The 17,166-nt window shown below is 32.0% G+C and overlaps 2 protein-coding genes across 2 annotated transcripts; both read left to right on the forward strand.

The window, feature by feature from the left end:
* The first annotated feature begins 921 nt into the window (after positions 1–921).
* On the forward strand, positions 922–3,340 carry LOC108857446 (3-ketoacyl-CoA synthase 5). The gene is made up of 2 exons (XM_018631467.2): positions 922–2,013; positions 2,640–3,340. The coding sequence occupies exons 1-2, from the start codon at positions 969–971 to the stop codon at positions 3,086–3,088; spliced, it is 1,494 nt and encodes a 497-aa protein (XP_018486969.1). The 5' UTR covers positions 922–968; the 3' UTR covers positions 3,089–3,340.
* Positions 3,341–11,418: 8,078 nt separating this feature from the next.
* On the forward strand, positions 11,419–13,324 carry LOC108838324 (zinc finger protein CONSTANS-LIKE 16). The gene is made up of 2 exons (XM_018611277.2): positions 11,419–12,590; positions 12,846–13,324. Exons 1-2 carry the CDS (start codon positions 11,604–11,606, stop codon positions 13,101–13,103), a joined length of 1,245 nt encoding a protein of 414 aa, XP_018466779.2. The 5' UTR covers positions 11,419–11,603; the 3' UTR covers positions 13,104–13,324.
* Positions 13,325–17,166: the final 3,842 nt, after the last annotated feature.

Genomic DNA, 17,166 nt, shown 5'->3' on the forward strand with positions numbered 1-17,166 from the left:
GAATATATTTTTTGATCACTGATTTAACTTTGATTTAATATATTATTAGGTCTTGGTTTTATTCAGTATTTAATATTAATGTTTTGGATTTTTAAATTTTAAATTATATTATAAAAAAATATTCTAATTTTTTTTTTGTTTGATTGCGAGTTAACTTATTTAACTTATGATCTAGATGATCTGAGTTAGAGTTTGCATACTGAAGCTTACTTAAAAAAATATTTGACTTGATAGGGTTACATAACCAGTTAATTTTACATTATCCAAAAAAATGGAGAATTACAGAGAAAATGATTTTTGTTTTTATTTATTAAAGTTCTTAATGGTTGAGAACTTGATGAGGTTGACCCAAAAGTTGAACAAAATATGATTTTTTCTGGCAAAGATAACAAAAAAAAAAAGAAACAAGAAATGGCTTTGCGGGTTCGATCTAACTGATTACTGAGAACTAGATTGGGTTTCTGGTACTTTTGCTTGTTGGATGTGTTATGCTAGTAATTATTAAAGTTTAAGAGTTATTTGAGTAATATTAGATATAGTTAGAGTCATTATAAGTAATTTCTCTAAAATTTATTGCCATCCATCAAAAGGAACACAACTGACACATGCATATTCTTTTCTTCTTCATTTTTTAAAGAAGATTCTAAAAACTGATGAGCTGACGCAGGGTAAAAACTAAAAAAGTATTAACTCCTTAATCATTAGCTCCCATAAATAACGTTTCTCTGGCTACAACTGGAAATCAAGAAGAAAAACGAAATATATTTGGTAAATGAGTGAAAGAAACAAATAAAAATAAACAAATAGAAATGAGCAGCCAGAGAGAAAAGGAGTAGAGGGCGTTGAGTGATGTGAACCTTGAGTCTATTGCATTAACTCCTCTCAACGCTCCGTTTCTCCTTTATATCCCAAACCTTTCCTTCTTTCCCTTTGTCACCTCCAAATCTCATAGGCAAAAACCCTTAATCATGCCGCCTCCCAAAATGCCTGATCTCTCAAGCTCCATGAAGCACAAATACGTTAAACTCGGTTACCAATACCTAGTCAACAACTTCCCCACCCTTCTTCTGATCCCAATCCTCGCATACACCGCCCTTGAGCTTTTCAGAATGGGTCCTGAAGAGATCCTCAATCACTTGAACTCACTCAACTTCAGTCTCCTTCATATCCTTGGTTCCTCTTTCGTCATCATGTTCTTTTTAACCGTTTACTTCATGTCCAAGCCACGCACCATCTACCTTGTTGACTACTCTTGCTTCAAACCTCCCGTCACTTGCCGTGTCCCGTTCGCTACTTTCATGGAACACTCTCGTCTCAACCTCATAGACACTCCAAAGAGCGTTGAGTTCCAAATGAGAATCCTCGAACGATCTGGCCTCGGAGAAGAAACTTGTCTCCCTCCAGCCATTCACTACATCCCTCCAACTCCAACGATGGATGCAGCTAGAAGTGAAGCAGAGTTGGTTATCTTCACTGCCATGGACGATCTCTTCAAGAAAACGGGTCTTAAACCTAAAGACATCGACATACTCATCGTTAACTGCTCTCTTTTCTCACCAACGCCTTCTCTCTCGGCCATGATAATCAACAAGTACAAGCTCAGGAGTAACATCAAGAGCCTTAACCTCTCCGGGATGGGATGCAGCGCCAGTCTTATCTCTGTAGATGTAGCACGTGACTTGTTACAAGTTCATCCTAACTCCAACGCGGTGATAGTTAGCACTGAGATCATCACTCCTAATTACTACCAGGGTAAAGAGAGGGCTATGTTGCTCCCAAACTGCCTCTTCCGCATGGGAGCAGCGGCTATTCTCCTCTCTAACCGCAGATCAGACAGGTGGAGAGCTAAGTATAAGCTTTGCCACCTTGTCAGGACTCACAAGGGTGCGGAAGATAAGTCGTACTATTGCGTTTACCAGCAGGAAGACGATGAAAGTCACGTCGGAATAAACTTGAATAAAGATCTCATGGCCATTGCTGGAGAAGCCTTGAAGTCTAACATCACCACCATAGGTAACTATCAATCATAATTACAACATGCTCTGGGTACACGATTTTGTTTTTATACCTAAGTACCTAACTATATATACTCTCCCTATGTTTGGCAATATGTGATAGTTAGAAGAATTTTGAAAATTTAAATATTAAATATTTTTAGCATTTGTAATTTTATTTTTACTGAAAACTGTTTAATTTTATAATTGCTTTTAAAACTGATTGAGTAATATAAAAATTTTAAAAGGTTAATTACGTTATTTGGAATACAATCTTTTTAGTTTCACAATTTAACCAATTATATTTTATAATTGTTTTTAAAACTGGACTAGGCCAACACGTACTGCCTCGAATTTATATTGTTAAAAGTTAACTTTTTCTGTTTTCAAGACAATTTTTTTTTGTTGTGTAAAACTCAAAAAATGGAATAAATTTTGCTTCAGAATGTTTTATGAGTGCGTATGAAATAAATATACACCTGTCGAACCCTGACACAACCACAGTGGTCACTAATCAGGACCAAAATACAGTTGCAGCTTAATTAATTCGTACTTGTAAACTGTTGTACTTTACTTTTCTAAGAGTATATCTCTATAACCATTATTTTTTTCTTCTTGAATTAACACAAGTATTGGATTGAATAGGTCCTTTGGTCCTACCGGCATCAGAACAGCTGCTCTTCCTCTCATCTCTTATCGGGCGTAAAATATTCAATGCAAAGTGGAAACCGTACATACCGGACTTCAAGATGGCCTTCGAACATTTCTGCATCCACGCTGGAGGACGAGCGGTGATCGACGAGCTGCAGAAGAGTCTACAGCTATCGGCAGAACACGTGGAAGCTTCGAGAATGACGTTGCATAGGTTTGGTAACACGTCTTCGTCTTCATTATGGTATGAGCTTAGCTACATAGAGGCTAAAGGGAAGATGAAAAGAGGCGACCGGGTTTGGCAGATTGCGTTTGGGAGTGGATTCAAGTGTAACTCTGCCGTGTGGAAATCTAACCGTACGATCAAAACACCAACGGAGGGACCATGGTCGGATTGTATCGACCGGTACCCTGTCTTTATCCCTGAGGTTGTCAAACTATGAGCATGCCTCTCTCTCTTTTCGGTGATACCTTTCAATAAGATTGGAATATGATAGAGAAAAGTGAAAAAGACGACACAAATACCATAAAAATGTTCATATATCTGCGTATACTTTTACATCTCTATTTTTTTATTGAAGTATTTATTTTTCTTATTTCCTTTTAGATTCTCGTGATGTATTATTTGTGATGTATCAAATGCTACTTCTCTCTTCATTTTTAGAAATTCGAAATAATACTTCTCTTTCTCTTAACATTGCCTTGAATGTGCTTAGTGGGTCAGGCCATGTGGTTGTACAGTTGATAGACCTGACAGCCTTCTAAAATCCAATTTAACTTTGTGCACGGCAATTCCAGTGAGAACCTTAAAGTGGTGAATCGTTTTTTTTTAGTTTTAATTTCGGTTTGGTTTCTAGATCCCTTTTGATCGTACAAATATTCAAATACGTAACTGGTTACACGAATGGCACGGGTTAAACAAGTTTACTAAAAATAACCAGCACATTCATATTTAACATCTTAAAGTATAAACACTGAAGCAAACAGGTCTCCAGACCCATCTTCATTTTCATGTATGACTAGGAAAATCCGGACCGTTTTTTTGTTCACCAAGTCTTCATTACTAACTTTAAACAATTTTTAAACGATGGCATAACTAGTATCTACATCATACAAAACATGATTGCGAGCCAAAAGGCTAAATCCAAAACATAACATTTGGGGGAATACAAAGATATAAACACAAGCTTAAGCAAGTTTGATAAGGCGTTATGCAAGATATTGTTGCCACTTGTGATCTAATCTACCAGAGATTCAATCCGCATTTCAAACTCTTCAAGTATAAACGATTAGTCATATTAACTTGTGACGTCGTAGTACTATCCAAAACCTCGATTGTCATCCATATGAGGACAGTTGCTTTTACCGGTCTTAGATAGACTTTCACAAAAATAATAGATGATTTGGAAGTTAGTACTTTTTCTTGGTTTTAAATACCAGGAGAGCGTCACCTCTTACAAAAGGGGATGATTGTGATATGATTCTCTTCTTTGAGAAGGATGATGTAGAGAAAGATCTCTCTCGACCTTTGGCGAAAAGTTTGTATAAACTTTTCCATGATGGTTAAGTTTAACAGGCTGGTTAAGACATGCTTTTACCAAAATATGAAAAATAGGATGCTTAAGCTTGTGGTTGTAATAGCACTCCGTGGTTGATTGAGCATTTTAAACACTAGCATTATTAAGAATTTAAATGTCTATGGACCGTTTATTATGCATTTGCTCTAGGCTAAACCAGTATTATTAAAAATTGAAACGTCTATGTACTAACCTGAAAAGTTTTACAATCACAAAAATAGGATGAGTAAGAATTAAGATTTCAAAAACCGAAGTCTTGTAACAAAAGATCTACAAGATTAAGTCAATATTCTATGAAAGATATTGTTTAAACCATAAATTAGTTCGACTATTCGCATTTATTTCATGAGAGGGTTATAGAGTTTCTCAACAGATGTGTGTGTGTGTTTTTGAATTACGGTCACTTCAAGTCTTCAATGTGTATTTGGCGGACCAATCAGTTACGATGCACACATATTTTAGTGCATTCCGGAGCAGACCTAACATGCATTGTCATCCCTAGAAATAAATGAATGAGACGTGAAAGTGGTAAGAGAAATGCGTTGTCAGTCTCGCCATAATTGGATTGGGAAAGATAACTGCAATATAACACTAGCGGTTCTTTTATTTTGGTAATAACTGAATGCAACAATATGTTGGTTATACGTGAAACTGTAGTCTATTCATGTGGTTAGTTGTTGCCTCTTTGCTCTCTCCCAATGCTATATTTTACCTACACCTTTTGATTTTAGAGTATCTTCAAAAAGATATGGTCCAAAAAAAAAGAGTATCTACAATTCCACTCCAATTCTTACTCCAAAAAATGAAGTTTAGAGTCAAATTTACTCAATTCATATATTCATTTTCTATGTTGTAATAGAATAAAAATAATTTTACTCTATAATAGAATAATAAATTTTTGCTTGTTTATTTCTCTATTTTTTTACTATAAAATATAATTGAATTGGAATAAAATTCAATTCTATTATAGAGTTACGATATTTTAAAATGAGAAATGAAATTTATATTGGATATGTTTTTAGAATCATTAGTTTCTTTGATATTTTACTCACATCTCGCCATCCTTACACATCCCAATTATAGAGTTACTATATTTTAAAAAGAGAAGTGAAATTTACATTTGACATTCTCTTATTATCACTAGTTTCTTTAATATTTTCCTCACATCAGTCCATCCGTATACATTCCATTTTTTATCCTCGATAAAACCTGATGAGTATATATTATCAAAGGTTAATATGGAAGGAATAGTTTTCAAAATTGTTAAATTTGGTTTTACGCCTTAAGACCAAAATTCATCATGTTAAATTTGGATTTGTCATGAACTTCCAACTTAAAACAAATTGATTATAAATAGATTAGTCTTACCTTTTATATATTATGCTCTCTTAATTTTTTGATGTGAGATATTTTATTCATAATATCCCTCTTCAAAATGATGATTTTATTGGCTAAAAACCTCAAAATTTAAGACATTTGTATATGGTCGAGAGAGTTTAGTATAATGATTATATCCGGTCAAAGAGTTATATCAATGAGGAGTTTAGGTTATTTAGGATCTGAGCTCTAATTAAATTTGATTTTATCATTAATTTCTAGTTTAAAATAAGTGAATTATACCATAATCTTTTATATATTAGTTAAGATTTGCTTAATTCTTGTTGTAGAATAATTTAATTCTTAATCTCTCTTTTTCGAGATTATGATTTGTATAGACTAAAAATCTCAAAATTATAAATACATTATCTTACACAAAAAGTATAAGAAAACTTTATATAAAGGGCTAAAGAAGGACAATCCATTATCGACCTAAAATAAATTGATTATAACTTATAAGTGGATTGACCATAAATTTTTATTAATTAATTAAGATATTTTACATTTCTGATAAAGGATATTCTATTTCTAACAAATATAAAAGTTAAATAAAAATCAATATACCACTCGAAAATGCGTAAAGAATGAATTATATCTTTTTACATATTCATTCATTAGGGTTAACCATCTTTCAGTTAGCTAAGACTCCACCTAAACATGCATTTCTCAGATCTCACTATGATGGATTTAACAAACATGAACAGTAATCCACACCATGTCTCTCACCGATGAGTGGTACATGAACAGTCTTAGTTACTACAAATGGCTAGTATAGGTTCAGTTCATCCTAGATTTGTGGAGAGAAACATACAGAAACCGCAAGCAGAGTCTCCTACCATTGAAAATTGGATGACTAATAAGTAATAGTCATTTTCCTGTGACAAAATTAACAATCAACCCAAAAGCGAAGCCTTCAATTTCTGCAAGGAATACGTGTTTCTTGGGCTGAAAGTAAGACCTTCAGTTAGAATTTATAATTGCAGTTTGTTTAGAGAACTCCTTTAACAGTATCAGCCCACATATCTTTGGGTTAGATACCAAACCCATTTGTTGACAAAAAAAAAATTTAAACCTGTCATATTCATCACATTAAGGCCACAAATGGTTTGTGGTCATTGGTAAATATGTAGAATGATTGGACAATGGATACTCGTCGCTATTTTGTGGTCTATCGAATGCCATTTTAGCTTCTGAAGGTCTTTAATTGCTATTTATATTGATTTGAGGATTTTAGAGCAAGCAATTATACTTTTTTACAAAAGATCCACATCGGATGATTTTACATACACAAGTGAACTCTTTAATAAAAATTCGTATAAAACTTTTGTATGAATTACGCCAATTTTTCTAATATTATTTTCATTAGTTATAGACCACATGGATGGATTTTATTGTATAGAAACATTTTTCTTAATCCAATCGGTGGAGAAAGACCAGAGAGAATTAGATTTTATTGTATTGAAACACTTTTTTAATCCAATCGGTGCACAAAGACCAAAGAGAATTATGCAAACCAAACAGAGGGTATATAGACTCGCCAAGATTTTCTCATCTATTTTGAAAGGAATTATTTTCCTTGGCTATATAGTGACAGGATACTTGGTCACAAAATTCGTGGCCATGATTATAGTTAAAATAAAGAAAAGGTAAATAAATAAGATAGCAGTTTTTTACTGAGAAAAACGTCATTTAAATCATGAATTTTCGTTTGACCCAAAAAAATAACGAATTTTCAAATTTGGTTGAAATTGAGAAAAATATCATTTAAATCATGAATTTTCGTTTGACCCAAAAAAATAATGAATTTTCGAATTTGGTTGAAATAAAACACCAATTTTTCAGTAAAGTCAAAATACTGAATTTTTGTTGACAAATCATTTTAATTATAAAATTTTATTGATCGTATCATTTTAATCCCAACGTTAGTTAAAAGTTATAGTTGACAAACATTAGGCTAAAATAACTTTAAAATTGATATTCTTGACACCAATATAAATCAATTTTTTTAAAAAAATAATTGGATGTTAACTTTAAAATGATTTGTCAACATGATAATAAACGGATCTATTTATGAAACGGGCCTAAACGGAATTATCCGTATAGATCCATTTATTTTTACATGATAATAAAAGTACAACTAATCAAAACTTGTATCAGTTTATTGGAATGTAAATTTTTTCCAAGTTTTACCAAATTTACACAAAGATTAAAACAAAGTAATAACAAGTTTTACAAAGTTTGACAAACATAAATATGAAAGTTCGACAAACTTTACCAAGTCAACAAAAACACAAAAATAAATTAATCTCAAGATCTACAAAGTGACAAACAAAATGGAAAATGTTTGCTAAATTTTACCTAGATACACAAACATAAAGAACAAAAGTTTTAACGAGTTACCAACTTACAAAAATTTGTATTGGTTGACAATGATTGATTTTTTTGCCTTTTGTATTGGTTGACAATGTTTGATGTTTTCTTCATTGCTTCTTTCTCGTTTTGCTCATCCCAACATATTTTTTTCATTATCACCTGTACCGTTTTTTTCTCTTACACCCTTATCAACACTCTTTTTCTTTCATCTCTTCATTATATAAAACATCGTCCTTCTCACTTTTTTCATGTCTCAACCACCAGAGATCGCATAGTTTCATTTTCGTTCTTTGAAAGCAGCATTTCATAGAAAAACGTGACTATCAAATTAAGCCATCATCATAAAAATTCACAAAATATTACTAAGTTATACTATTCTCGGTTAGTTTTTTCTTCTTTTTTGACAGATAATTCGTGATTTGTTATTTCGTAATTTTTTGGAGAAAAATTTGACACGTATGTTATTTAAAGATTATCCTTTCTCCGGTGATGAAAGGATGAAAGAAAATAAGACTGATTATTTCAATGAAGAAATAGAAAGAATGAGCAAAACTTAAAAAATACTTATTTGATGTTTAACTTTTTAGGACACAATCTATGTTTAACGTAGAGATGGAAGTTCGGATACCCGTTTGGGTTCGGGTCAGGTATTTCATATTTTTAGATATTTCGGTATGAGGATATAGAATTTGTTCGGGTATTTATGTACATCATGTCGGGTTTGAGTATTTTAGTTCGGTTCAGTTATTTCGGTTCGGGTTCGAATATTTAATTTTGAAAGTTTTTTTTTTTTAATTTTCTTGTATTTATAAATTTAGTTTTCGCTTAACTGATTTTTTTTGTTTATAATAGATTGAATGATTAATATATTTGAAGGAAACACTTCTAAAATAAATAGACATTAATTTGGCTATTGTTTTTAAAATTTGGATGTAACTTTTGTTAATAAATGAAACAAAAAGCTTGACATGCATTTTAAGTGAATATCAAACCATTTTCTCAGTAATTATATGTATATTATATGATCTTAAAGTATGTGTAACATCAATATAAATATTTTAAATAAAATGAGTAAACTAGAAATATAAGGATATGTATATGTTTGGTTATCTTTGATATCTATTTGAGTTCGGATATTACTCGTTTGGGTTCAGATATCTAATCTCTCCTAAATCAATACCCATTCGGATATTTTACTATTTCGGTTTGGATTTTGGCCGGATTTTTTTAGGTTGAGTGCAGATATGGGTTTAGGTATCGTGTTAAATGTCCACCCCTAGTTTAACGGATGGGCATGATTTGGGTTTGGACACTCCGACTGTTAAATTTTTAAATAAGTAGGTTTTGTTTGGTTTGTTGGTCTTTTAATAACTTTTGTGATTTAAATAATCTCTTATATATTAAAAGAGAAACATTTAAAATGTTATAACCTATAGTTTGTACTAATTAAAAAGAGTATTGTTGAGTTGTCGTATAATTAAAATGTTAATTTTGCTTATGTGGCGGCTTGAGAATCACTTAAGAATTTTGTTAGTCCAAAACTAAATTGGTAGGAAACGTTATATTATATAGTATATTCATTATAGGCCATTCATTTATCAAATTGAAATATATTATCTATTTTTCATTAAATAAAACCTACAGAATTACCTATGTGATTAATATATAAGGTAAATAATTATTTTAAACAATAAAGATTTACTAACAATCTGTATAATTTCTATATTTTTGTTTAATTCTTTACTACTAAAACAAATTACACAATTAAATTAATCATATAATAAAAATTTAGATTTTTTTTGTATATGTTGTATTTTGAATTTTTCAAAATGAGTATAAATTATTAAAACTGTTAAAAGTCTCACATAAACTTTGTGATCAAGTTTTAATTTTTTTATGTAATAAGATACAATAAGTATAAAACCATATGAATAAATAATTTTATTTTAATAGATGTTTATGTTAATATATATATATATCATATATATCGTTTAAACTAAGCTATACATCATATGAAAATACATACTTATATTTTGTTATTTTCATTGAACAGAAATTTTATTTAATAAATATCCATATTAAAAATATACTATATTAATATTATTTAAATTTAATTATATATCATATACATAGATAAATAGATTGTTTTGATACATTTATCCTTAAATGATTGAGAACAAAAAAGAGTGATCGTTTAATTTATATGCGCACACCAATTAATTACATAATATTAACTGATTTCTTATTTATTTAATATATAATTAATATTTTATTATTTTATAATATGTAGAAAAACATAAAATAAATAATAAATATAAAATATTTATTGTGCACCAGACGACATATATTTACCTAAATATGTATCTTTTTAATAATTTATAACGAGTAATAATCAAAACGAAAAAACGACATAAAAAAGAGAAAAATATTAAAGATAGATATAATTAGCACGTGAACGTAAACTTCTTATAACCATAATTAACTTTTAGATGGTTAAATCTTGATATAAAACCGAGCTGACATAGTTTCATTGTAACCAAATAGTAGACCTGATATCTTTCAACCTAAATGTTAGGTTCTTATACGATAAGTAATTTTTTACCTGAAATATTTTTAAAAATGAGATCAGTTCACCATTAAAAAATTATGTAATTAACAAAAAAGTTTAAAAATTGTTTAATGACTAAAATATTAATTCGATCAAGAATATAAATTTTCTTTTTCATATAATATTTTTTAAAATATTTTTCATACAAATTTACCATGCGTAAGGCGCAAGTCTTATCTTAATTGTTAAACATAAAAGGAAATGGGAGAAGAATATTTGAGAAACCTATTTTTATAGTTAAGAGCATTGGAGGATTTGATTCATGTAAATGTTCTTATAATCACACTCGTTCAAAAATATCACACATTTCAAAGGTACGTGTATGGTTTTCTAGTGCTCAAAGCTAGGGACTTATTTTGAATTTGGTATCTTTAATTTGTTGGGATATTTTTGGTATTTGCTAATTCTTTATTTTTGGGTAGCAAAGGTTTCAGTTTTTCTTCTACTTTTGCAAGTGTTCCGAAGAAATGTCTATTTTGTATATTAATAATTTATATCTCGTGAAAGGTAATTTTTCATTCGTTTTTTTTTAAATTAAGAATATAAACAATGCCGAAATCTTTGCTACCAGAAATAATGAAATAACAAAAACCAGAAAAAGTCTTCAATAAACAAAAGTGAACAAGAGGAAGAAAAAACTGAGGAAGGAAGGGTACAACAAGAGGGACCACACCAGAAATCCACTGGATAAAGAAGCTGACCAATGAAAACACTGTTATAAGGATCATCTTCAGAACTCAACCAATTAAAATCCAGATAAGGCCTTCGGGTGGGTCCCAATAGAAGAAGACATAAACACCCAAAAAGTGCATTAAAATACTTCAAAATCCACTGACAAATGAGAATGCACTACATGCGGGGCATGTCATCTCAGTCTCAAACACTCATTGCCCAATACTACTATACCCCTAGGAGCACACCATATCTTACTTTTTGCAGAGAGCAATAATTTGAAGAAAATATTCAATTATTGAAGTTGAACAAGACCCCCGTGCTCTCTCGTTTCTCGAGCTTGTGAAAAAGATGAAAAGTGTGGCGAATGCTGTTGGAGCTAAGACGGCGAGGGCCTGCGACAGCTGCGTGAAGAAGCGGGCACGGTGGTACTGCGCAGCCGACGATGCTTTTCTATGCCAATCTTGCGACACTTTGGTCCACTCAGCGAACCCTCTCGCTCGCCGGCACGAGAGGGTTCGTTTGAAGTCGGCCAGCCCGGCGGTCTCGAAGTATACCAACCACAACCACTCACCTTCTTCTCATCCCCACGAGGCTGCCACGTGGCATCAAGGTTTCACTCGTAAACCTCGGACTCCACGTGGGTCTGGTAAGAAAAACAATTTGTCGATATTTCATGATTTAGTGCCGGAGATTAGTGCAGAGGATCAGACCGACAGCTATGAGATTGAAGAGCAGCTGATCTGTCAAGTGCCGGTTCTTGATCCAATGGTGGCTGAGCAGTTCTTAAACGATGTCGTTGAGCCAAAGATCGAGTTTCCTTTGATGAGAATAGATGACCAGGAGGACGAAGACAACGCTGAAAGTTGTCTGAATGGTTTTTTTCCGACCGACATGGAGCTTGAGGAGTTTGCTGCTGACGTGGAGACTCTACTCGGCCACGGATTAGACGTCACAGAGTCTTATGCGATGGAGGGGCTAGGGTTGTCTAATACAGAGATGTTCAAAATCGAAAAAGACGAGATAGAAGAAGATGAAGGAGAAGAAACAAAAGCCATGAACATTGGAACATGCTGCGGTGAGGATCGGGACGATGGGGATGGAACTTTGGCGTTAGAGCTGAGGTTTGATCACGAGTCACACAACACGTATGAAGAAGAGGCAGTAAAGAATGTTGAATGCATTAAGGTGAAGGAGGAAGAGCAAAAGAATGTCCTAATGCTGAGTTTAAACTACGACTCGGTGATATCCACTTGGGGAGGCCAAGGTCCACCGTGGACATCGGGAGAGCCACCAGAACGAGACATAGACATCAGTGACAAGCCAGTTGTTTCCATGGTATGTTATAGAAACTCATTCTTTATAAATCAAAGTGAGTTTTCCTTGTAAGTCAAATGAAAATATTAGTCCATGTTGCTTATATATTACTTTAATTAGGTCCAAGTTAGATGTGGCAACCTCGAAACATGGCCTTGAGATTTTGAAGGATTTAAAAAATTTAGTAAATTCTAAAAATATTTAGGGGTTTATGTTCATATATTAATTATTAACTCAAAAAATATTTGGAAACTCAAGTGTAATGTTTTATCCCAGGAAATAAATGGAGGAGAAAGTCATCATAAGCATTACGTTGGTGGATGTTTACCATCAACTGGGTTTGGGGATGGAGGAAGAGAGGCTAGGGTTTCCAGGTACAGAGAGAAGAGGAGGACGAGATTGTTCTCGAAGAAGATAAGGTACGAGGTACGTAAACTGAATGCAGAGAAACGACCTCGAATGAAAGGGAGATTCGTTAAGAGAGCTTCACTTGCTCTATCTGCTGCAAATTCACCATTAGGTGTGAATTACTGAATATCCTAGCTATCTGCCGGCTATATCTCACTTTACCTTTTAAATTGAACGTTTTTGTTGAACTTTTTTCTTCTGAACGCCAGGAGTTTTTTTTTTGCACTTAATTGTGCTTTGTGGGCTTGGTATGTGCATAGAAAGCCAATAATGTGACTTGTATGGATTAAGCTGATGTATATATTATCTGGTAATAAGAATGTGACAAGGCACTTTGATTGTTAAAAGTACTATAGTTTAAACATGTTCATCTCTCAAATCCTGAACTAAACGAACAAATTTTCTTCAACTCATATAACTGAACCGATTTTCTTAAAACATGTAACTCACCACCACCTTTACACTTGTATGTAGCAAAGGGAATGAGTTGCCTGACCAACTACATTAAGCACAATGAACCAAGACATACGTAGTCCCTACCAACATATATATGTAACATTTTTCTGTAGCGTCGAGTTACATTTTAATTTTCTAGTTAAGATTAAATTGGTAACTAACTGTTGAAGCTCAACCTTCAGTGATCTAAGTTCAGAGATACTTTGGTTTGAAGCTGATTTGCTGTAGTTTGAATTGAAAAGCTGGTTAAATACGGTTTGTTGAAGCGGTTTACTTAAACCGCAGAGACTAAACTGGTACTTGGTGAAAAAGGAAAAATGATGAAAGTGAACCCTCTGGTCGCGACATAATCTTTCCTTTGCGTAGAGTTACTATAAACTCTACTTTCTTGTTTTCTTCATGGTGTGTGAGAGAATAAACATTTGAGAGTTTGAGAAAGTTGTTGCTCAGTGTTCTTGAGCTTTTAGAAACATCTCTGATCAATATATTGATTGGATTGGTCCGGCTCCAGATATAAACGTCATTACACCGATGCATTGAATTGGTTTAACAAACTGTGCATGTCTCTGTTTAATCTTATTTTTTTGCTTGAACACAAACACACGAGTGAGAAAGATTGAGAGAGACAAAACGAAATCTTTCTCTTTTGGTTTTATAACACTAACTACCATACAAGCGTGTGTTGCAGCGAACGACCTACCTATCAGCGCCTATACAAAATATCCTCATATATCACTATCGAGGATCAATTATTGATTAAAATCTGTGGTACATAAGAAATGTTACTTTTGGTGGTGCTTGACATTTTGGTAAGATGGGTATCTTCAAAGAAGTTTTGTTTGGAAGTGCTAACATATGATTATCTAAAGCTACTAAGTAGTAAAGTTTAAGAAAGTATGGGTTATATTATGCATCGAAGAAACTTTCAAAGATAAGAGAAATCTTTTCGTTTTTGTTTCTGTTTTTATAAAATAATGAAAAAGTTCATTTTATAAAAAGACAGGACACAACTAGAAGATGTAGAAGTCACATCATCGGATATTGTTCTGTAGCTAAGAGTTGGGTCCGCATGAAGTAGCCTAGAGAGGCATTGGCTTTGTAGCTTATATCATATTCAACCTTCGATTTGCCGCTTTTCTTGTTACAGTTACTGGATAGTAGATAAAATGTGAATGTACTTATGGCAAAATTTCTTTTTTTACAAAAAAACTTTTTCACAACATCATACTTGAGGTGTTAATTGTGAGCTCTTTAATAAAGGTTAATTCTGTTCGGTATAAGAAACTTATTCTAGGTCAAAATAAGATTTTTTTTTCTTGAACGTTATAAATATGAAGCTAAAGGCTTGTAAATTATTTTACTATCATTAGTAAAAACCTCTAATATGGGTTTGCTTCTGTCGAATGTCTTTATTGTTTTCTTGCTTTTTTTGGAGTACTAATTTTCGGTTATCCTCGACAAAAGGCTTCTTAGTTGATTTTTTTTTGAGAAAGAAATGGCTTCTTACATTAAGAAGTGTCTTCCTAAAAATGTTTAAATGAAGTATAGTAACAATCATATGCTGTAACAAGAAATCAGCAAAATAAGATAATTTGTAAGGAAGATATAAAATTTGTTAAAGCTATGATCAAAAGTCATGAATCAATTATATCTCCAAAAATGTACCCACTCTCACACAGAAACAAGAAATTAATCAAAGATCGAAGTATACCAACGAATCGCAATGTGGACCATCTTAAACAAAACCACCAAAACTTGCAAGTTGAACAAATGTATCGAATACAAACACAAGAAATAATCATATTACTGGATCTTGATCCGTGCGACCGCACGGGTATTAATTTGCTGTTTTAATTTTTATTTATTTATATTAAATGATGTATTTGTAATATTTGATCGTTTTACATTGACTACACTAGGGATGTGTATTTGGATACCCACTGATTCAGTTAAAATCTATTTGGGTTTGAGATTCTCGAGTTTAAAGATTTCAGCAACATTCAAATATTTATAAATTTTGGTTTCAGTTTGATTCAGATATTTGCGGGTTCGGTTCGGATACGGATAACCCGTTTGAATTATTTTAAAATTTTCAAAATTTATATATACTTTAAATTACTCAAAACATATAAATTTAAGTAATATAAGCCAAAATACCTAAACTAAAAATTAAAAAACAGGTTGAACTTCAATATTTGGATGGAGAATAAATATATATTTTAAATATTTTTGGTGTTTAATTATTGTTTATCTACTTTATATGTTTACTTTTGACTATTTTATATTTTCAAATAGTTTAGACAACTTTAAGTTGACAAAAAATACAACTTTAAAATATTATTAATTGTTGAAAAATAAAAAACGAAATACATTAATCTAACTAAAAAGACAAACATTAAATTAAGAAAGAAAAAAACACATTAATCTAACTGAAAAAGACAAGTATTAAAATAGGAAAGAAAAAGAAACACATTAATATAACTGAAAAAAGATAAACATTAAAATAGGAAATTCAATTTAATTCTCAATGACATGCAATTATAAATAACACTAAAAATTAAGGGTATTCTATACGTGTACTTCTGTTTTAATAAGATACAGTTGTTCGCACTTGATGAACCAATAGACTATACTACAAACAATAAGGAAGATAAACAAATATATATATGTCTTTAATATATTTACTTTTTAAGTCTTTAATATATGTACGCTGTCTAATCGTAACGTTTGGTGGTCTGATGGTGTCTTAAGCGTATAAGACTTAAATGTTCAAATATTATTATAATTTTTTTTTTAAAAAAATGTTCAAATATTATTAAAGGACTAAGATTTTGAAATAGTTTTTGGCCAAAATAGAGAATTTTGTTTTCGACAAACAAACAAGCTGTGAACACCCGTCTTTTTTGGACCAAATCAATTGAGAGATTTACAAGATTGAAAGGGCAATTGGACCCACCAATTAAATTGAAGTTTTGGAATTTTGTAATAATTTGCTTCATATTAATACAAGGATGTCTCGTGGCTGGCTGTGTGGGGTGGAAACTGAAGTGACATGTTTGTGGTCCTCTCGTCTTTTAAAAAGTCTTTTCAAAATTTACAATACATCTTTAAACAAAATGAGTAAATTCCAAAACGAGAGGGACCGTCATTTTGATAAAATCCCGTTTGGCATCTCCCGTTTTATCCTAGAAACATTTACACCACGGGGCAGTTTCATGTTTTTAATTACAAAATAAAACACTTACCACTACTAAGGTAGTTTTTTATAACAACTTCCCACTTGTTCTAACTAGCTAGTTACTACATATCCCGAGGCGCTAACACCTTGACTAACTAAATTTTTTGTTTTAGCGAGAACTTTTCTCAACCCTTCATCTCTATTTTATTTTGGACGGTGGAGATTCCTTTGATTTTTTTGACAAGACTTATATCTACCTAATCTAAACCACCCGATTACATCAGCCATCTAACCTCTGGCGGTCCAGATTTTCTGGGTTTTAACATCTCACAGTTTTTTTTTCAACTTTGCTTTCTCCTTCATTTGAACAAAAAAAGAAAAAATCAAAACTTCAGAAATACTGCATATTCCTCAGACGGTTTGCGTCCAGAAATTAGTATGTTCTACTTATTATTTCTGTCATCTTCTCAAATCCCCTTTAATCTCATTTTTACAAACTAGGACAGTTACTTCACCCCCCCCCCATCCAACAACCACAAAGAGTTCAATTCACAT

This window comes from Raphanus sativus, chromosome 1 (genome assembly GCF_000801105.2).
Source record: "Raphanus sativus cultivar WK10039 chromosome 1, ASM80110v3, whole genome shotgun sequence".
NCBI lineage: Eukaryota > Viridiplantae > Streptophyta > Magnoliopsida > Brassicales > Brassicaceae > Raphanus > Raphanus sativus.

What these genes read in the sequence shown, in the direction of transcription:
- LOC108838324 (XM_018611277.2), top strand. Translation starts at nt 11,604, where the DNA reads ATGAAAAGTGTGGCGAATGCTGTTGGAGCTAAGACGGCGAGGGCCTGC. An exon ending in ACAAGCCAGTTGTTTCCATG is followed by an intron (nt 12,591 to 12,845) that starts GTATGTTATAGA and finishes GTTTTATCCCAG; the next exon opens with GAAATAAATGGAGGAGAAAG.
- LOC108857446 (XM_018631467.2), top strand. Translation starts at nt 969, where the DNA reads ATGCCGCCTCCCAAAATGCCTGATCTCTCAAGCTCCATGAAGCACAAA. An exon ending in GTCTAACATCACCACCATAG is followed by an intron (nt 2,014 to 2,639) that starts GTAACTATCAAT and finishes TGGATTGAATAG; the next exon opens with GTCCTTTGGTCCTACCGGCA.